Source organism: Apis mellifera, linkage group LG1, assembly GCF_003254395.2.
Source record: "Apis mellifera strain DH4 linkage group LG1, Amel_HAv3.1, whole genome shotgun sequence".
NCBI classification, from domain to species: Eukaryota; Metazoa; Arthropoda; class Insecta; order Hymenoptera; family Apidae; genus Apis; species Apis mellifera.
The window spans coordinates 21658324-21681666 of record NC_037638.1 but is presented as its reverse complement, the minus strand read 5'-3'; the positions used below and the strand labels follow the sequence as shown (position 1 = coordinate 21681666).

General features: G+C 41.8%; 1 protein-coding gene across 3 annotated transcripts in view; it reads left to right on the top strand.

Annotated features, from left to right (window-relative positions):
* The window catches only part of LOC410674 (heterogeneous nuclear ribonucleoprotein L), a 142135-nt gene that overhangs the window by 6614 nt on the left and 112178 nt on the right, over positions 1–23343 (top strand). For all 3 annotated transcript variants that reach the window (XM_006571376.3, XM_006571375.3, XM_003251682.4), the window contains exons 2-3: positions 7076–7119; positions 8912–8981. In XM_006571376.3, the coding sequence (XP_006571439.1) occupies positions 7076–7119; positions 8912–8981 (114 nt within the window). The remainder of the gene's footprint in view (positions 1–7075; positions 7120–8911; positions 8982–23343) is intronic.

Here is a 23343-nt window from a genome sequence, read left to right as displayed (position 1 = left end):
AGACACGTCGTATGCTCCTCTTTTTTTAAGAATCCTTATCGAAGCTTCATCGTTTACCGATAGAAGTTCCCTTGGCAAATGTGCATGTGAACTTCGAAACTTCGAATCCGTCCGTTCATACAAAATTGGATTACCCGATTGATTTCAGATCCTAGATACACCGCGTTTTTCATTCTATAAACACGAGAGAACGTCGTTTTTTTTATTAATATTCGAGGAAAAAAAGAAAAGAAACAGTTCTGGATCTGTAAGCAACCTTACACACACCCACCCTTGTTAGACTTCGCAGCAAGAAATTAACCCGCTCTTCGTTACTTTTACCATTTAAGAGGCAGAAGCTTTATCGAGGCGAAATCTTGAACTCAATACTCAGCTACCAGTGCCTCGTTATCGCTCGTGTTTACACCGGCTCTGACGAATATTCGCGCGTGCACGCCGACCGGTTGCGGAAACTCGCGTGAAATTTCACAGCGGCACGAGATTAAGGTCGTAGAGGAGTTAGTAAGGCGTACAAAATGAAATTGGAACGCGCGCGCGAGAGAGAGAGAGAGAGAGAGAGAGGTATTCGTCGATAAAGGTACGAGGTTGACGGTCCCGCGACGTTTTCCCCCTTCTTATTTCCCATTTTCAGCAGTTTCGCGTGTTTGTAATGAGACGCGTTGTCAGAATTATAGGATTCTTCTTCGTTGAAAATGATCCACTCGTTCCACTCGTTGGGAACGGAAAGATAATGAAGAGAGACCCATTATTTCCCGCATAATGGATGGAGGTATCGCCGATTTCCAACCTCAGCCCTTCCCATTCTCTCTTCGTTTATGCAAATAACGAAACGCGGCGTTCAATTATCGATCGTGCCTGACCCCCCCCCAAGATTTTTCGAAAACACGGACGTGTTATCGGATTCATATGGAAATGATATAATGCTTCCACGCTCTTCTTCTTGTTTGAAGATGTAGATTCGATTTGTAGCGGGAATTCCTTCTTACATTTTACACCGTCGATACTTTAGATTCGTGCAAATATTTAGATGGATACAATGGGTTGGGTATTTTACCGTCGACGGGTATTTTATGAAATTCGCAAATATAATGTTTGACTTGTGCTTATGTTAACATTGTACGATTGTTGACTCTTGAAACCGAAATTTATTCTTAAAGCGGTATTCCTGAAGCGGTAGTCGTTTATTATTTTTCTCTAGGAAAACAGGAAAATTGGTTTCGTAATGGGGTGTAAATTTCGATTCAGAAATTCGAATATAAAAATATTTCGTTTCGTTTCGTCAAATTCTATCTTTATTATATCTTTCTCTTCGCATCCGCGTTTCGCAATCGCGTGAAATAGTTGTTGTTTCCCATGTTGGTCACAGCGGTCCATGTGCTCGATACATCGGTGCTTCCGTTGATTAATGATCCGGTACGCTGTCTGTCCTCGCCCCTTCTTCGTGTAAATTCTGCTCTTAGGCTCGGATTTGAGGCCAACGTTGTCCAACCGACCGACGCCTCCAACTCCGCCAAAACAGAAACGATAATTCACGCGGTGATAAGGAATCGAGCGAGAAATGAGAAATTGAAATGTGTCGCTTCCGATTACAAATCCTCGTAGAAATTCTCTCGATTAATTCTTGCCAGATTGACTGGTTAATAGACCTTCTTAAACAGATCGATTACAATGATTAGCAAACCAACTTTACGATTAAGCATAAAATATGAGAGCCGACGTAGAGATTATGATTTATGATTTCTTCGTTTATTTGTACAGCGAGGATTACTTCCAATGAAATATATCGTCTGTCCGGAATCGTAAAACTTATGCGAGCTTATAAAGAATAATTGTATGTTTATCGATCGAGATCGTGGACGATTTTATTTCATTTTTAAAACATTGTTTCGTTTTAAAACTTGTCCCAGAAAAGGAAAAGTTGTGCGCGTTGACAAAATATATACGATTCGAGCCGCGAAATATTCGTTACGCGATGAAATTCCTCCGCGAGGAATTTTTATGCAATTTCGATTTTCCTTGCTTTATTACGAAAAAGAGAGGCGTGCATATCCGTAAAATCGTAGTCGATCGAATACTTCCGTGTCGCATTCCTCGCATACGAATCAAAGGGAGGGGGGGAGGGGATTGTTGTTCACCGAATAATATACTTCCTCTTAATATCAAACTCTGAATGCTTGTTTTGCATTCGTTGAAAACGCATCGAGCCGAGCTGACCGCGCAGCGTGTTGGCGGCGCGCATTGTTCTGCTCTAATAATTACGTTCACGTTCAATTGGTCGGAACGAAAAGGTTCTGCCACGCCGACAATGATTTAGAATCTCGGTACATTGACTGGCCACGATTATATCTGTAATAGACTAGTGCGGTCTAATGCTATCCCTAATAGTATGCTTTATGGTGTTAATATTTTATCATCCGAAACTTTGCGATCGAACCAATGGCAGAGAAGCATCCGTGCAACTTTGTCGATTTTCCTCACGTGCACGCCACTCTTCTCTCTTTCCAAAGCTGCGTCGTCCAGTTTCGCCTCGAAAGGAGGTCGTCGAAAAACTTGTGCCAATCACCTAGCTTCGTTCCTGCGCCGTCTAATCGCTCGAAGATATTAGAAAGTATCGAACTGAATTTCTTCCCTCGAACGATATTCGCATCGGGTATTAATACCCGGCCACGTGCAGCGAATAATTTCTCGAGATTCCTCGGTATCACCGTGTCGATATTATAATTTCTTCCATACAAAAAAAATTCGATCTTCATCTTCTCCGCTTCTTCCACCATTTTAATATCCATTCATACCCTCGATTGCATTTCCTCCTTCTCCTCCTTCTTCTTCTTCCTCTTCTTCTTTTTATTCATCGTCGACGAGGAGGAACATCGAAGATCGAAAGCGGATCCGGCAAATTTTATTAACCGCGCGCGCTCTTTGTGTCATTGCAACGACTAATCCAAAGCGACGAGATTAGCTCTATCGGTATCTTTCGGCATGCCGGGAGGATCCACGTGTCTGAACACGCGCGTGCACGGCTGTAGGGAGGCTGTAACGCAATTAAACGGATCGCGTAAACAGGATTTAACTCGGTGCACGCGATCCCTTGGAAAATTCATAGGCAAAGGACATTAAACGTTAAAGGGATCCTCGAAGCTAGTTTCCATGCGCACCTGTACCGTAACCACCTCCTCTGTGCCTCCTCGAGGAATCTATGCGGTGGCCCAATTATCTCGTTCGCGATGAATTAACACAGGCCTGGTTGCCTATTCTTTGGCGCCTCCTCTTAATTTCGTCGAATCATCGCGTCGTTATATAATCGTTGAATATGAAAAGGGATAAAAAGGAAGAGGTTCGCGAAATTCCTTCACCGCTCGAGAAGGAATGTTGTTGGGGAAAAGGAGGAATTTTCTCGTAGCGTTGAAGAGCGGATGAAAACTTTTTCCATGCCATCTTTTTGCGCCATCGAAAAAATGGGGGTAATACGTTCTCCGAAAGTAGGAAGGTTTGGGGGGGGGGAATTACGGTGGAAATTAATGGCTCGTAAGAACATAACCTTGGCGTGGCCGAGAGTAATGAACGATAAGAAAGTCGAGGCGGAGCTTGGAAATAAGGCGCGCGCTTGCTGTTTCGTTGTACTTTCGGGAAGGGGAAAAAAATAGATCTGTAGAGAAAGTTGGGGGAGGAGGGAGGTCCCCGTGTAGAAACTAAGTCATTACGGAACATAAGCATTGTTCTTGCGGTTAATCTCTTTATCAGCACGTGGCTGGCAGCCGGCCAATCGACTTTCCCTTGACTCCAACACGATCTACGACACCCTCACCTTGTTTTCATTTTACTCGCTCTTTCCTAACGATTCCTCACTTATCCACCAATTTTATTTTAATCCATCATCAAACGCGTATTTAAATTATCCAATATTTGTTGACCAGTATATTTCTCTTATATTTATATTATGATCAATTTCTTTTTCTTTTCTTCGAACGGAATAATAATACGAATAATCTTCTGTGTATAAGCAAAAACGTAAAATTACGATATCGCGCAATTCGAACATATAAATATTTATGCTTCGGTAATATGCGTCTAATCTATTCTCGAATGAATTGAATTTCCATGAAAAGGTGTAAAATTTCGATTTACAAAAACATTGAATTCTCTGTGTGCTCGCCATCGTTCGCTCAGGTTGGCGAGCAATCCGAGATCTCGTCGTTAATTCCGGGAACGAAGTGACGCGAGATCATCGAGATCATCCCGCTCATTCTATCGCGATACGCGAAAATTGATCGGGAACGAGGGGCGTTGACGGTGATATTTTTTTCGGGCGGTCAGCGTGATCCATTGAGCGTGAAACCACGTGGTTGGCGTACAGCCAACCTCGAGTTATGTTTATAACAACGTATTAGAGATTCTACGTGGGATTCACCGTGCCTCGTAACGGCGATACTATGCGGTATATACGACTATGCGACATGCCGTCAGAAATCTTGGACCGCCGCGGTCTTCCCCTCCTGTTAGCTTCCTCTTTTTTTCCCTCCCCCCCTCCCCTCTCTCAACGAGATTTTACTTGGACATCTGCCCGCTCCACTCTTTCTACATCTTTGCTCTCCTTGTTTTTCAAGAATATTTGGAAACGAATCAGCTCGAACCTGTGCCCTCGACGCGCGTTAAAGTGCTCTCTCGGCGATTAAATAACGTTATCACAAGGTTGGAGATCGAGAGATCAGGTGCGATATTTTCACGGTGTATCCTTTTTTCGAACAATCCTTGAAAATACTTGCCTTTGCCTGGGCTGTGAATCGAAGTGTTAATCGTATTAGAGGAAGAGAGAGAGATTATTCTCTTAATGTTTCACTTTTCGAATACTTTGGCACCAGATTGCGCCGTTCTCTCCACGCATCGAATTTAATCTGGGAAAGGTTGGGCAAATTATCCGCTGAACTCTTCTTCCCGGTTGGGGAAATTCGATGCAAAATTCGGATCGATCCGCAAATCGGTTTTGCGAAAAAAGGAAGGAAAATTTTGGCTCGGCGAGGAGTCGCTGTGAAATTCAAATCGACATGGCTCTATTCGCGAACTACTTTTAAATATAGACCGACAAAACAACGATCCGCCGAGAAACTCGAATTGAAATTTAAATGACCTTTATAGAGGCCGGCTTTCGGTATAAAAGAACGGTTAATTGGTCGCCGCTCTGGCGACGGGTAACGAATGTTAATTTCTAACTAAAGGACTTGTTATTCGATTACATCCGCCCCTTTCTTCCCTCCCCCCCCCTTTCTTTCCGGTTCCAGGCGTTTCCAGGTGTTGGAATTTTTCCCCGCCCCGATACCTTTTTATCCAATTATCTTTTCGGTTGAAACGCACTTACGTAATCGCGTTTGTGAAATTTCGTTTGTGGAATTACGGATTAAACGGTGTCCCCGGTGTCTTCGGTAAATACTCGTGGATCGTATAAATTAGTTTCGTAACTCTATTATCGGGCAAACATTGAAGATATCGTTTATCGTATTCTCGTTCCATTATCGATCCATCATCGATCCATTATGTGCGCTGTAAAAATTCTGTATATAATTTTATATATAATTTTTTTTCATTCATCGTCAAAATTTTTCCTTTCTTTTTTTTCATTCTATCTAAAATAAATTGAAACCACCAAAAGTTCTAAAGTTAGTTCTCAGAACGCGGAACCACGTGGCCCATTCATTGGAAAATTGAATCATCCCACGTCTCTCTATCTCTCGAATCATATACATATATATATATGTCTCGTATTATTCGCAAGTTGGAGATTCCATTGTACGATAAATTTCACGCTTGTATATTTTAGCTATTTAAAATTACCCGAAATATATATCTTCGAACCATATATCTCGCGAGTGTTTTCCAAGTTTCGTTTAAATTGTGCTTGAAACCGTCAACGGTTAGGCCTGTTATTCCCCGATAATCGATCGAAACGATATTCCGCGCACGCTTTAAGGGTTTACCTTAACGATATCCACTGTCCCTAAAGTATCTCGCTGCACTATTTCCGTCGCTTTGGGTGCTGTCGTAAAAAGACGCGTGAACGTGTATTAATAGATTTGCCCGAGTACGCATCCCCGCTGACATCGCCATCGAAATTCAGCCAAAATCGCAAACGTGAATTTCTCTTATGCAATCGAGTGCTTCGGCCGTGCACGATATATAGAGCGGGACGAGAGGGGAAATGATGGCTCGTCGAATCGAAAGCTCGTCCAATGGTCACTAATTTTTCAATATAACAGATATCGGAGATTTCTCCATGCGAAATTCTTTTTATTCCTCTCCCTTTCACGTTTCCATATTGTGTCTTGTAACATTTCGAATGCTTATGATTGTTCGTGGAAATAAGGAGCTCAAAAGAGTTTCGAAGAGGGAAATATTCTCGTTTTAACGGATTTTTTTCTTAAATTTTATTTTATTACCGGAAAAAGGGACTGGAATTCAGGATGAACTGGTTGCTTTTGCGAGAAACACTTTTATATATATTTCCAATATATTCTTTCCAAATCTTGTTTTATATTGTACTGTTTTTAAATTAATTAATTAATTAAGAGAATTCTGAAACAATAAATGAAAGTTTTATTCGGAAATTAATTTTAGTAAAGATAAATACGAGTGCCAGCTATAGCGGTTAAACTTGATTTATAAATTAATTTTTTCTAATATAGATTTAAATTATATTATATTTATAATTAAATTTATTGATTTCAGGTGAAATTTAGAATTAATTGATAATAATTATTAATAATTTTTTTTGTCATTAAAAAATTTAATAAAAAACTAGGATTAGATACCCTATTATAAAAAAGTAATTAATATATTAAGTTATTAAATGTTGAATTCAAAATTCAAAAAAGAAGAGAGTTTTTCGAAATTTTATCTTTCTTATCTTTAACTTTAATTTATATTCAAAAATTGTAATAAATATACTCGTATTTAAATATAACGGTTCGTATCTACGTAGTCGCGAATGAATTTGGTAAAAAAAAAATTGTGTATATCTTTATTATTAATACGTCGTGGGTTTCATTAAATACGTTTTGTTAATACGTCCATATGTTTGTTCCAGAATCACGAGTATGGCGGGTACGGAGACGAGCCGCGACGTAAAAGGTACGTATACAGAAAACAGATATTAATTATCCTCAGAACATTTGCACAGTTTTTTCGTTTCTGCGAAAATAAAAATTAAAATGTATACGCGCTCTCTGTTGTACACGATACGCATTATATTAATTAAGAATATCGATATATCGCGGAGAGACACTCGGTATATCCTCTTGTCCTCGTTCGACAATTGATCTTATAACGTTCGCGTTGCGTTGACCCATTGACTCGCGTAACTAACTCGTTTCGTTCGACAATGAGGCCCTTTTATAATAATAACCCTCGTATCTGCTTTACTCCATACCGTTGATACACCATACACTGATCGATGATATACGGAGGACGATAATGAAACACGATCAGCTGATTCATACTCGCAAGTGAAGCGAGGGAGACGAAGAAGAAGAAGAAGAAGACAGTTTAAAATATTATTTCGACGAAAGTTTCGCAATCAGCTTCGTGATTCACGTTGATTTAAAAACGGATTTGCGTCAAAATACATTCGTTCACCCTCCTCCTTCTTCCTTCTGTTGAAGCATCCCGTGGATGAAAGACATCGCGAATTCCATAGAGAGAGGAATATCGGAATTGATATCAAATTCTTGCCACTCTGAATCACGGATTTAACGCTCGAGTTAAACTTCTTATTATTAGACTTGGCCCGAGACGGTATTTCGGATCGGCGCGAAATTTTCGGCGACCGTCTGCAACGTTTTAATTAATTTCCACGTTATATCGATCGCTTGGCCGATAATCGATTCGGTCAATTCCGTTCTCTCTTCCTTTAATCCAAGTTAATTGTAATCTTTGGTAGGAAGAATACAAACGTTCCGACAGAGAGCGCGTTTCAACGATCGGTTGCACGATGTGACGAGATACGTCGATACTTTGTCGCTTTTTAATCGCGCGAACGAAGCTCTCGATACATTTCCATACTCTCCTTGGAGCGTTCTTCGAGGCTAAAAAGTATTTTAGTTACGAAAGGAGGAGGGGACGGATCGACGGACGAGAATATCCTCCATTCGACCGGTGAACTAAGAAGTTTTTCCTTTTTTTTTTTTTTTCTTTTCCATCTCCTCCTTCCTTTTCTTCATTTGCGTTCGAGCCGGAGGTTCTCGAGGCACAAAGTTTAATCATTTAGAGTAGAAGCAACAGATTCGCGAACGGAGAATTGGCCACTTTGAATTGCAGAGTATTCCACGGGTATTCCCTCTCTCCTCCTTTTTTTCCTTCTTGCGGAAAAATGGGTAGGCAGTTGAATTTCCAATTGATCGCAAAGAGGGATTTGGAAAGGAGGAGAGGGGAGAAAGGAGGGGGGTATATATATACATCGATGCCGGGTATGAAAAATGTATAGCCGAGGCTATCCATCAATACTTTCCCTCCCCTCTCGTTGTATCGTTCGACCGCGTTCGAATCTCGGAAGGAAATTACCGATTTTTCCTTCGTTCCCTTCTTTCCGACCCGCTCGAATCGAATATATCCCGGCCGCGCCACCTCTGATTTAATAAAAAAAATTTCGCCAACCGTGCACCGGTTGATGTAATCTCAACTTCAATTCGTGCCCGTTTCACGGTTGAAATTTTTCACTATTCGTGACTCGGTGAAGTTTTCGCGTGGCGGGCCGATACAACGAGGAGGGAGATGGAAACGTTTTCCAACGATTAAATCGTTAGCATTATTCAACGTGGGTTTATCGCAAGGAAAAATTGCCGTGTAGTAGATTTTTTAACGATAAGTTAACGAAACACGCGTGAAACGAGATCGCACGTTATTATATTCTTCTTCTTTTTTTCAGAGAAGACAATAATAAACCAAACCACGTTCTCCTTTTCACAATTATTAACCCGGTCTACCCCATCACTGTGGTAAGTGTTTCTTTTCAAAAATTATCTTTGAAAATGATGCATGGTACAGTTTGTCCAGAGGTATAAATTAATTTTTTTTTTTGTTTCTTCGTCATAAAATGATTTTAGTATCTCTGGATAGATTTTGTTATGCATAAAAAAAATAGATAATTTTATAATATAGAATAACGTAAGATTAAGTACTAGTATATTCTCCTTCCTATTTATCTTATTTTTATTCGAAACTTTCTCAGTTTCTAATCCTTGGATCATCAAAATTCACCTTTTTTTTACGGAAATTGGTTGAAAATGAAAAGCGCCGTTGTTAAAAAAATCGAGCAAAATTAAACACGCTCGATGCTTTTCCAACCCTCTCGAATAATCTCTGCGTTTTTTTCTCTCTCCTGTGACTCATCCGATGCATTTTCGGGCTCGAATGTTTGTAAACGCGAGCGTTGCATTCCGGGAGCGTTGTATCGAAGCGGAATGAAAAGGACGGGCAAGACAAGTCGGGTCGCTGGTGTCGCTTCAACGAGACACACTTGACACGAGCTGCGCTGGACAATCGTTTCGTTCGATAGGCCGTGTTATATCGATGTCGCGATAAAATAGATAAAATCGCGTTCCAATTGGTCAATAGGATGACGACTGGATGGGAGAGGAAGAGGTCAAGTGCGGGGAAGCGTGAAGGGGAGAAGAAAAAAAAAAAATATTGAAAACGAAAGGCGAGACAAAAGTTGTTGGCACAATGTGAGCACCATACGTTTCGCAGGCCGTCGCACTGCATTTTATTTCTGTTTTGCGCCAATAATAGATGAGCCCTGTCGCTGTTTCTGTCTCACGAATGGTCGATGCCTGTGCGATCTGGCATTGTTCGCACTCCATCCATTTACGAGTCTTCGCATAGCTCTCCGGTCACAATGCTTATTTTCTTCTCTCTCTCTCTCTTTCTCTCCCCCTCCCCTCTTTATATCTTTTTCGTTTTTCTCGTTATCTTCACGACAGACGCACTAATTAAAGAGACCTCTAAACCGAAGCCTTTTACGCCAGGCAACGCACTCTCGTTTCTTTTTCGTCCGCCTCTTCGCCAACCCCTCGCCATTTCTGTTCTCTCACCGCCGCCTCGTTCTCTTCGCGTTTAACTTTCGATGAGAGGCAGATCGGCTCCGTTTTAATTATTCAACGCTGCCCTCCCCGACACTTCGAGATCGAATCGCGTGGGCCAATCGAAATTCCCGTCCGATCACGAGAGGATATATACCCGACGTCGATTTATACGCATCTCCAAGTTGCAGCTTGAGGCGTACCCGCAAGACTGTCACACGATCTCTTCCCTTCTCTTTCGAATCACCCTTTTCCCCCGTGATTCACAATCGCGTGATTTAATGACACGTAACACGGAAACGGAGAGGTATACTCTCGAGAGATACTTGTCGGGAGGAACGAATGTTGCTCTCCTACGCGTGCTTTCGATTTAGTAATTTGATTAAAAACTTCCTCCCGGGGGGAAAACAACATTCCGAGTGAAATGAAGTTTCTTAATCCCCCCCCCCCCCTCCCTCTCGGTTGTGCTTTCTATTTTTTTCCACTGGTTTCTTCTTTCCTTTTCTTTGGAATTCTTAGGTTTGAATAGGAAGAAAGTTCGGAGAGGATTTTTGTTTCCTCATATTTTGCCGAGCGTATTATTCTTACCATTAAATCCTTGGAAGGAAAAAGGGAAATAAAACGGTTTTTAATTAAAACCGTTCTTTTCTGCGGCTACAAAATTAAACGTTGGGTTATTATAATGTAAAACGATTATCGCATGGATATATATTCGTGAGGAGGTGGGAGCTAACGTCAAAGGAGTTTCTTCAATTCTTGTGCATTGTCGTGTGTGTGTGTGTAATATGCGCGATATGCAAATGGTTGCGCGATAATTCGCGAGCGGGCTGACAAACATCAGTGTTTATCAGCCTCCGTGAATTTCTCTATAAATAATTCCGTTCTCTCTCTGTCTGTCTGTCTGTCTTTGTAGATATTTCCGACCGCAACACTTTGTTCTATTTAATAATTGATGTCGGTCATAGAGAGGCTCGTATCGTACAAAGGGAAATAAGTCACCGCTTTTGAGCAACTTATCCAACTTATGTTCGTCATCGTAACGCGGGGAATTTATTGGCGTGTAGACGCTCCTTTAAGCCCGTCGCACACTTGCGGCCTGCGACACGCGTTCTGGGTATTCACGAACGCCGTTTCCTCAATCGCGCAGTTGGAATTGCTCGGCGCGCCGTATTTTAGGCGCAATTAGGATGAATAAGCCGATGCATCATCGTATTTACTCGGAATTTAGTTAAACGCCCGGTATTTGGCCGACTCTCGCGCTTCACCGAGGAAATCGACTGCCTGTGTCGAATGAATCGAACGAATCGAGGGGATACGCAACGGTTTTTTCTCTCTCTCTTTCTTTCTCTTTAGAGTTGAGTCGCGAGTTCACGGTCGAAGCGAGTGTTCGCTCGGTGACAAATTTTGAAGGCACGTATACGGAATAAGTCGGTGCCAGATTTTCGGTCAAAAGAACGACACCATCAATCATCCGGCTCACGATGCGATGTGCTACACGATACGAATACGAATTTCACGAGAACGAGATTGCACACGTTGGTAACTTTTCCGCGCGTGGTATACAGTAACTTTCGTGATATAGCGAGTTTCTAAATTAGAGTATCGTGTGGCAGCCGTGCAACGGTTGATAAAGCAATATCAAATTCAAAATTTATATTATAACGTTCATATTAGCAAGTTTAGGAGATTCGAAAGAGTTTCGAGATTATTTGCGATTTAAAATTTAACAATTCGAATCGTGATTATTACGCTCTTATTCTTTCTCTCTCTCTGTCCAAGTCATTTCATGCTAAAAACATCTCGAACAAGAAATCTTCGATGCTCGATCAATTTTACTGCCTCGCCACGTCGCGAACAAGGTAGTAAAATTATATTGAAGCGAATATATCCCATATTATGTACATTGAATAGGCTGAGGTGCAGTGTCAGCCACTATACATAACCATGAATTTTCGCGCCCGCTTTAATTCCACCGATAATTTATCCCACTTGGTCCACGTTAGAGTCAGCGGATTAAGATTAACACCTTCGCCATCCCGCCGTACGAACTGGTATTAGCCATTCTCGCTGTTTTCGCTCGCCTTCTTCCCTCCCCTCTTCCCATACCGTGCTTTTATTTCAAATACCGAACTATATAACTCGGAGCGCCGGGATAGGTGTTATTTTAGAATGTCTGTACCTCGTCGAATTTATACGTTGCCCGTGTGTTTGCTGTTCTCGCGTCACCGATACCTCATCGGAGTTTCTCCAACGAAAATATTTTAATTGGCTAACCGCCGTCTAACCGCCACTTGACTAAATAGAAAATTTGTCGATGGGAGAGGGGGATCTTTCTCGAATTTTACGCGTCCGTTTATCAAAAATTTTTCTTCCCCTCTCAGCAACACGCCGTTTATACAAGTCGTTCGTAAAGTGACCACGATATAACAACAACAACAAGAAGGGGGAGGGGAATCGTTTTATTCGTCATCGCGAGATTCCACGTGCGTCAAGTTACGTCACGTTTAAGGCACACTCGACCGAATCATCGAACGAGAAACAGGGTTCAATTCACCCTTGCTGTGATTTCACAATCGCGAAATGAAGCTCGAGCCGGGCCGGTTTTGTATCCTCTTCTTCGTGCCACGGAGTGACACGAAACCGGAATTATATTCCCGTACGCGGCGGCGAGAGGTTTTCGTGCAAGCCGATATAAGCGGCTCACGTGTTCCAATGTCCACGACCTACTTCTCCATTTTCCGAGGGGGGGGGAGAAAGGTGCCCTCTCGGATTGCCATTTCTTATGCATTCGCTTCCCAACCAACGCGATGGATCCGGAACTTCCGTCGCGCTTCGTTCTGTTTCTGGTGTGTTTTCCGAATGAAAATAGGAAGAGTATTATCGTGAAATTATCGTGAAATTGGATTCGAATTAATGAATGGTCCTTTGATGCTCGTTACTGCGCGCGTTAATGTACGAGGCGTGGGTTGTAATCTTATGGAGAATGGTTTTTAACGATGGTTTGGATATGCGAATCTATTATCGATGGTTTAGTAGGAATTTTTCTCTTCTCTTCCAATGTTCTTGAGTAGAAAAATTTCTTAAGTAAATTAATTATTTAGAACAATCGTAAGACGACTATTACTTGTCATTTTGTTTAAAATTATTTATATTAGTATAGAGATGCGAAATTTTTATTCCAATTTCATCAAATTTCAAAAGTACTCATGATAAAAATTTTTAATCGATAAGATATCGTTGTTTATTTTCTAATAGCGCATTCTCAATTTTGTGAAGTAAAGTTTTTTTCGCACGTTTTCGAATTAGCCCATTCTTGCACCAAATGACACCGTTTGACGAGCAAACTTTTTTTTTATTCCCAAATAATCAGTTTATTCGTTCCGCGTGCTGGCCTGGACAGTTTATATTTTGCCGGAATTAATCGCTGTGAATGGATCGATGGATAAACTCTAGGTAATGGAATCGAACGAACATCGGCCACGCGTGACACGCGTCGATTTTTCGATACGGACCAACACCGATGGAATCTCTATTTACGCACAATGGAAAATGTTGGAAAGTCGGAGAGAGAGGGTAAATACGAGCGCTGTTAAAAATTTCTGCGAATATATTCGAACGTTATCGCCGTTGCAATTACTGCGTTTATCCGTACTCTGCCCTTAAAACCTCGATTTTTAACGTATCCTCTCTGATTATTTTTCAATTTATTATCCAGCGTCGTTTTAAAAATCTGCCCCCCTAAAATGGTGGGAAAGGGAAACAATTCTCTCGAGATTCAGCGTGGGGGATCGAAGCCTGTCTTTCTTCGTTAGATTCCTTCCTCGGATGACCTTCGAAAGATAAATATCTCGAAGTTTTCTTCTTGTGTGATTTCAATTACGCTTTCGCCGTCGAATATCGTTGATGAAGATCGGTCCGCGAAAGAAGCAGCGTAGCTAGAACGTTGTACGTTCATTGTACAAACCGTGTTGACGTTGGCATTTCTCTTAATCTGCCGGCAACGCGGTTTCTCGAAGTTCAATTCACTCGGAGATTAACGTGATTTACGAGAGGCATTCGTCTCTGTTTATTTATTTCCTTTGTTCGAGTGGGAGCCAATGTAAATATAATACGAATATGAAGAGATAATAAAAAGCAAATGTCGTTAACGGAATCCACTTCTTCACTACTGCCACGTACGAGGATCGTGTAGGAATATCATATCATCGTTATCGAGCGCGAATCAAGATTACGACGCGTTGTTTAATTTGTCTCGAGTTCGAGTTCATCGTACGAGAAAAATCTTTCAGTTACGTTTCTTTCTTTCCTTTTTTTCCTTTTTCACGAGATAATTAAACGGCGTCGATTAGATAATACGTAATAAAACTGGAAAGATAAAGGGAAACGAGATAACGAAGTAACTTTCAGTATCAAAAATTGAATTACCCCTTTTCTTGGTTTAGCATTATGTTGCCGCGTTTCCAAAAGTTTCGTATTCTAATTTTTTCCCCCCGCGTCGTTCTTGTCTCTTTTTAACCAGCTCCAGACGGAGGGGAAACATTTTCCATAATTTAAATAGAAATCCACGAACGCGATCCGGTTACAGTTGTAACCTTATCGGCCCGTTTCAATGCTCGTTCTAGAGTTGCTCGAGCACGATCGAGAAACTTATATAGTGCCCGACTATATGAACCGTTACCGAGCTTGGCTTGCGTTTAACCGCCTCTCCTCGCGTTTGGTGTTTCCGTTTGGCCCGATCTTTGCGCAATTTTCCATCGTGGTGAAATCCAGAAGACTCGCTGTTCTCTCTCTCTTTAAAATTCTCTCCCTCCCCCTTTGGAATAGAAAGAAAGGAGGAACTTATCGCGAGATTCGAGATTTAACATGTCGAGGGAATAATTTCTTTCTTCCTGGAAGGAAGATGGAATTGGAAAATGGTTTCGTATACGGTTTGCGAGTTTTTCGCTGAAAATCGCGACTGTCGAGGTCGATTGCGATTTAAAAAGGCGCATGAAGGAGAGAGGAAGAGAGAAAGTATTCTTCTCTCGCGGACTTTGAAAGAATCGAAGTTTCGAGGACGGACTTCGGGAACACTTTAAGAATGTTCGGGGCAGATAGGAAAAGGAGAAGGGAACGACGTCTTCCTTCGACGTTAGGCTCTTCTGCTTCCTTTATTCCCACTTGTTTTCCACTTATAAAGATACTTCCTGATGGTCGAGTTTCTTTTCTCTCTTAGAAGCGAAACTTATAACGCGATCACCTTTTTTTTTTGTTTTTTTTTTTTTTAAAGAACGTATTCTTGCGTATTTGTATCTTAGGAGAATTATATGATTATTCGAATTAATAATAGAAAAATGTATACAAAATACGCGATGTTGCGATTAAATCGAAGCGTTAATTTATATTACACTTTAATAAATCACTGTTGAATTTTTATGAATTTCTTCTCTCTTTTTTCATAATCGTCGGTCGGCCGGTAATTATTCATACGCATTATTTATGAAAACGCGTATTATATTTACAATTACGTAATCTTTTTTTTTTATTAACCTTCTCACGTTTTCATCGTTGCGTACACTATTTATCCGGAAAGAAAAATCTCTCTCGGATCTTGGCGCGTTACATGTTTTTTTTTTTTTGTTACGCAAAAGAACATGGCGAAAAAAATACGTTTCTACCTAATAATAAAATCCGTAAAATTTATGCACCGTTGGCCCATAAAAAAGAATTTTGTTGTTTCTGGAAAAGAGAGGGGAAAAAAAAAAACTTGGCGAACAGGTTGACGGATTGGACAGAAGCTTCGTATATGGTTTTTTTAAAAAAAATTTCGAATCGAGGCTTCTTATCCTCCCTAATATGTCTCAAGTTACGCGTTTCGGCCCTAGAAACGCGGGTAAACGCCTGACCGATTTCACGGCCTTGCTACCTATAATAGTGCCTTTGTAAATAGCAGAATATGAGATACTATAATTGATAATGCATTATTTCCACTCGACGAGAAGGGAAGATCGCGACAGTGTAATTCGATACTCTTTCGCGAGCATTCGAGTGCGATTAATCGAGTGAAAAATTTAATTTTCTTCTAGTTTTGATTTTTTTTTTCTTTCTTTCTTCTATATTGATCACGATAATTTTAAATTGATAATGATATCAATGTATCTCTCGTTTTTACATATATCATATTCTTTCTTGCCAATTCGTCGAACAAAATGGTGAAGGCGAATCAAAGAGGGAGATCGATTAACTTTATCGATAAAAAAATATCTGTATCCCAAAGTACAGAATACTAATACATCTAACGAAAGGAAATTCTTATATTCTATATTTGAATTGATTTGAATTGGAACGATATATTTTGGTATTTTGCAAATATTCAAAAGTTATAATTTCCAAGCCAATTGTTAGATAATGAAAACGGGGATAAACAATATATTCTAAATTATATTTAAAATTATACGCGTATCACATATTGTAATAAAATTAGATACCCGTATATTTTCAACAAACTTATTAGTCATCTTAACGTTTCACTTAGCCCGTAATATATCGTTCCAAGTCGAAATGCCAATTTCGAAATCAGCTCAAGTAGTTATACGTACGTGGTATAATTTCGAATATACGGACGTATGCCGCGTATGCCGTGTGCGATCAAGATGGATCATCCTTTTCGACACGTACACACGTATCCGCCCACACGAATATCCGCGCGCACGAACCGCGCATGGATTATCGAGACGTTTCTCGAGTGGAGAAGTCGGCGCGCGTTCACGGACTTCTCCTCTCGTAGGTAAGGAAGAGATAATTAGAGAAGGCTTGGCTTGCCCGTTATTTTAGAACCCGTTCGCTCATCGCGAAACATCCGCGATAAATTGTTGCGGAGATGGGATAAACGAGAACCTCTCCCCCTCCCTCGGATTAATGAAAACCGAGGAACGAGGTTTCTGCCTTCTGACGCGTGCAAATTTATTGCACGGCCGATAATGAATTTCCACGCGGCTCGCCGTTTTTCCAACCGGAAACGCGACGGATAACGTCGCCTCGTTACTCCTCCCTCCCCCCTCGTGCGTTGGAATTTGGATCGCGCCTAATTATCGCGTCGCCCGATTATTATAATGCGCGCACGACACGCGTCGGCACGCGTCTTCCAGCGATAAGATTCAATTACGATCGGTCACGCGAATCGTTCCACCGCCGCGAGACGTGTGATACAGAAGCACCAGAGATGGATGGATCATCTCGAATCCGAGGGAGAGAGTCGATCGAATGGAGCCGATCATCATCCTCCTCCTCCTCTCAGCCGGATTCGAATTAACCGAGGAATCGTTCCCGATCGATCGTAATTGATACGCGAGATGGAACGGATTGGACGCGCGTGTCTCTGGCCGATACCGGCTTCCCGATGTAATAATACGCGGCGTGTGAAATCGATTAAAAGTAAACCGAGATGCATTCTCATTAATTCCTCGTTTCCCCTCCTCCACCCGATTTCGATCAAAATCCCACCGGTTGGACGCGTAGCGTTTGGATACGATTACGTGCGGCAAGATTCCTCGGCTTCGGTCGATTCGAAGGATTATTGGCTCGTCGAGCAACAGAGGAGGGGAGAGGAAGGGCGGGGATATAGTTTCCGCCGATCGATCTCCTTCCGAAGTTTGCGCTGTCGTGGAATGCTTTTCCTTCGAGGGAAATAATAATAAAAAGGAAAAAAAAGAAGAAGAAGGAAAAAAATACGTCTCGCGGAGAGGCGCGTGAGGGTAAAATTTGAGGCGCTACGGAACGTAATAAGAACGGGCCGCGTGGCCCGGTGTCGCGTTACGATTCGAGTTTCACGGAAGCGCGGAAATTTTTCTCTCCACTCCTCTTCTCTCCCCGCTGCACACACTCGATACCGTTCCATTTTAACGACTCTCGAACAGTGGCCGAGGTAGGGTGTGGTTTGAAGTAGTCGGGAAAAGTGGTAGGCCGTGTTTGAATCCATCAAGCTGTGCTCTTTTTCCGGCTCTAGTCGATAATCGATAGAACCCACCCTCTATCCGCCCACGCTCTCCTCTCCTCTTCCACCGTCTTTCGCTACACACCTCGAGGCGGAGGTGGGAGGGAGTGTATACTATCGTGCTCGCGACACACCAGCCGTGTGGGTGAACCCTTTTTCTCTCGTGAATCGGCCCAAACGAGCGGATCCTCGTAAATCGAGAGTTTACGGAGGGAGAGAGAGGAGATTGTTGTTGCGACCGTGATATCTACCGTATCGCGTTTCCTTTTTTCTTCTCGGCCGGGGATGGACACACCCTTCCCCTCGAAATTCTGATTCATCGAGGAGAGACCTTGGAGAGATCCCTCGCGATTCTTCTTCGAATAAATCGATATTCGTTCCTCTTTTTTTTCCCTCCCTTAGATACTGGATTATACGTCGTTGGAAGGATAGGAAGGAAAAACGTACGTACACGATCGAGGAAATAACCGTTTCGATGCTACTTCCTTTTTTATCTCTCCAACCGGAGAGATTTCTTCTCCTTGCTTCTCCCTCTCTCTCTCTCTTTCTCGTAAAAGAGGAAGGTCGGTTCATTTATGTCGACGAACTTGCCTTCCATTGACCGTGGATGATTTATCAGTAGCCGTCTATCGATTAGTAATGGCCTCCTGGCCATTTTTCCTCGAACTCGGTTTCGCTTGTGCTCGTCAAAATTCGATTTCGCGCAGCCGACTGTATCGCGCGGCCGAAATCAGAGATATTCTCCGGCGCAGAAATAGATCGCTAATGAGAGTCTGGTGGGGACTTGGGGTTGACACCGTGCCATAAATATTGATTTTTCCGCATAGCGGGCCGAAAGTTGGTTGGACGCGTAATGGTGGAGAGATTCTGTGAACGGTTGACCGGAGAGACGCCGGTTTCGAGGAGCACCGCTCTCAGCGAAAGACCACCTTTGGGAAGATATATAATGGTTTGAAATTTAGGAGACGTTGGTGTTGTGACAGCAGCGGGCAAAATCATGTATCACTCGCGCGTCTCTTGGGTCGTCGAGTCTAAGCTCGTTACATTATCGCGCGATGCGTGTCCGTGGGCCACGCGTGATCAGTCGCAAACGTTCCGTTCGAACATTTGCAACGCGAGACGTATCGGTGTATTTCCTATTTCCCGGCCTATTATACGAACAAACGTCTCGTTATCTCCGTCTCCAACTTGTGGTGTCTCGTCCGCGTTCAAAGCGCAATTTTCCGCCTCGTGATTACAATTCCGATCCGATCGAACGAATGTAAGGATTAGGGATTATCAAAATAAAGCTATAAATTTTAGTCTCGAAGGGAATGTTTTCGACGAGTAGTAAATACCTTTAAATCTTGGGATATATATATATATATTTCTTTCTTTTTCTTTTTTTATATCTATCGAAGCAAGGATTTCTCGGAAATGCCATTCGAACGGGTAACAATTGTATTTTGCCACGAGAAAATGTACAAATTTTACGCAATTACAAGCTATTATACGCGAACAAGCGTATCATTTTATGGTGTAATAACGTTCGCATACGTCTTCATAGCTTTCGACGTCGTCCGCGCATAAATATCCCTTTCTCCATGCGTGTGTTGTCACAAGCGAAGCGTGCTCGCTGTTCTCTTTTTCCCGTGCGGGAAAGATTACGTGGAAGCGTACGTGAATCGGGCACTGTGGCGGAGGCTAACTAGGCGAGGCGCCACTGCTGCTAACATTGTGTATCGAGTTGCGTTCGTATCCCGCGTCTCTGTAACGAAATTGCTCTCGGTTTCGTCGTTGGACGCAAATTGTCATTCTCTTCGTGGAATCTCCGGCCAGCCAAATTAGACGAAGACATCTTTTCTTTTTTTTTTTCAATTCGCGATACTTAAACTCGTTCGACTTAACGAATATAGTATATAGTTACATTGTGTACAGTGAATAAAATGGTACAAATTTGATGCAATTGGAGAGATTCGAGGTGCAAACGATTTTAGGAACACTGTCCATTTCGAACATTGCTAGGGATTATTAGGGTGCTTAAGGTCTGGTAGGAGGAGAGTTGGTGGAATTAAGCGTGATGGGATACACGTAATATTCCTAGGACTCTGGGATCCAACAAGGACTATCAACTTGGGTCTAATACCTTGGGGTAATTGACTCGGATCTCATGGCGCCACAGCAACTCGTCTCATATCTCATGGTGTCTGTGTACCTCGCCTCGCGATAAGATTTCGAGCCAATGCTGTACAACGTTGTTACGATTTATTATTAAAATTAATTCGATTGAATTTTCGCGAGGTTGTTGTCGACCAGCGAAATTTCTGCTTTTCAGAAACTTTTTTTACGTTGGTTTGATCTTCTTCTTCTTCTTCTTCTCTCGAGTCTGTCATCGAGTATTCAAGAATTCAAGAACCAATGCTGTACAATGTTGCTACGATTTATTATTAAACTCAAATTAATTTAATTGAATTTTCGAGGTTGTTGTCGAAATTTCTGCTTTTCAGAAACTTTTTCTACGTTGGTTCGATCTTCTTCTTCTTCTTCTTCTTCTTCTCTCGAGTCTGTCATCGAGTATTCAAGAATTCAAGAGCCAATGCTGTACAACGTTGCTACGATTTATTATTAAACTCCAATTAATTCGATTGAATTTTCTCGAAGTTGTTGTCGACCAGCGAAATTTCTGCTTTTCAGAAATTTTTTCTACGTTGGTTTGTTCTTCTTCTTCTTCTTCTTCTTCTTCTCTCGAGTCTGTCATCGAGTATTCAAGAATTCAAGGTCCTTTGTATTATTGAGTTGTAGGGAACGACCAGTTCCTCAAAAGTTATCTTTTTTTCTCGTCTCGGATCGTCGTCATCGTCGAGGTTTTGCCGTTACCGAGAGAAATTTCTTTGTATCGAATTCGCGCAGTCCGGTCTCGTTTCGCGAAACCGGAATTTCCAGTGCCGGAGTTCTATGAGTTTCTCGCAATGAGTTTCGCATTGTGCCTGTTTGCTATTCCATCGTGCGTGTCCACAAACGTGCGGACCCTTGAGCGCAACTCTTTCACTTTAACCGTATCTCATCGTTCGTCAGTCTTTTCCCCTTCCCCTATGCAACATTCTCCAACTTCTTCTCCCGTCTTTCTAGGAGACGTTTCTCCTTCGTGGTCTTATTTTCTCTCTCCTGCTCTCCTCTTGTTCAACAATTCAACCGATGCCCTCCTCCCTCTTTCTCTTCTCGTTTCTACCTACGCACACGTGGAAAGGAAAAAAAGTATCGAGTGGGTGTCGTCGATCGACGATTTGTACAATTCTTCGATGATCTGTTCGATTAATGGAAGAGGAGGAAAAAAATGTGGTAACAAAGATGATATGAGATATTTTTATATAAATCAAAAAGTGATTCTTCTTTTTAAACGAGTGGAATTGTTAAGATCACTAGTTGATCGAATATTTTCGAGGATCTGAAAAGGTCTAAAGGCGGCAGACTTGCTTATAAGAGTGGACGTCTTACTTGACGCAATGATTTCCATCACAAAGTGTCATAAAGCGAGGATTTTTCTATTGTAAGCGATATACGGGGATCCCTTTCTTTATTTTATATCCTTTATCCGATAAAAGAAAGATTCAAGAAGAAAGATCTTCTCGCGACCACTGTCTTTTTCATCCGGATCATCCATGTAGATTTAATAATACCGTATTATGGTGATCTTTTTTGGACCGACTTATCCGATCTCACCAAACGTATATATATATACTTTTACTTCGAAGCCTGCGTTTGCTAATTTCAAATTAATTACACGTCGAATTAATTATATATCAGATATGGCAGCTGGCTTCTTCGTGTACAAAGTTCGAAGCACTAAAAATTATTCGACCTTATACGCCAAGAAAAAAGGGGTAAACGACACAGGTTTAGAACCTTTCGCTTCTAATTTTATCGTGGAGCACGTATCTATCGATGGTTGATTCGTGTCCGCATTGCTCGTCCACTCGTGTATTTAAGAGTCGTTGATCGCACGGCTGCATACGGATATATACCTCCACTTCCAGCGATACAACACAATTCGTAAACGCATCGCGTATTTCAACCTGCCTCTCTCTCTCTCTCTCTCTCCGATCGTGAATCTTCCATTGTAAATCTTTGCGTCGAATTGCAAATCTGTGACAACGAATTTAACGTCGATTAACCGTTCGCACGGATTCGGACAGATATCGATCGATATCGATGATACACACACACACGAACGAGCATGGAGCGATTTTTCGAGCGAAATCCCTGCCGCGGTTGTTGCTGTTGTATTTCTGGAGCTAGATAGCATCTACGAATATAGCCACTTTAGCTGAATTAGCGGCACGCGTGCGTGTCCCACGCGGAAAAATCTACTCGCCATTCATAGGCCAGATGCTCTCACGTGGCGTACAAACAAGCTGTTGAAGAGAGAGAGAGAGAGAGAGGAGGTAGTGAGAGGGGAATCGCGTTGCGTGTGGCTAAATATATGTATCCATGTATATTGTGTTGTGTAACGAATAACGGAACAAATGTTTTTAAACCTCCCCGCGGAAAATATCTTTAAACAAAGGCTCCGCTTTTATAATGGGAAAGATCGTGATGCTTGTACGATTTCGATTGATCGTAATTTAAAAAAAAAAAAAAAATTAATCTTCTTGCGATTCCTTCGTTGTGCAATTCCGTCGTCGTGAATTAACGTCGTGATTAATTTCGTCCTCGATCTTTATGGCGGTCGAAGGGGGGAAAAAGAGAGTGAGAGAGAAAAAGAAGAGAAAAAACGATCGAGCCCGAAGAAAATTTGATTTCGCAATCGATTATTACGCGAATAAGCCAATAAGGCAATAACGGTACACACGGACAATCGTGCAATTCCTCGGGATCTTCCATTTACGATAACTCTTCCACCCGACAATTTTATCGCGGTATTCTCTATATTCCGTTCGCGAGGAAACCACATATCCCGTATCCATTATCTGTTATTAACGCCCGTGTCCTATCGTATTCTTTGGTAACCGCGCGCGAGACGGTTGGTTTTGTAACGTTTGTATTTACGATTAAACTTATAGCTCCTAAAAAAGTAAAAAAAAAAATCTTATCTTCGTACACTTGGTATATATGTTCCCCCTGTTATATATTTGATAAAATGTAAAAATTGCGCGATCCCTCCGCTTTTCAACTTTTCCTTCGTGAAACGAAGGCGACTGGTTTCAATTGTTGCGGAAAAAAAAAACAAAAACCTTTCAAACTCTATACCGACCCTAAATCTCTCTTTCTCTCTTTCTCTCTCTGAATACCAAAGTTACGTAACGCAACTATACGTTTACGCGTACAAGT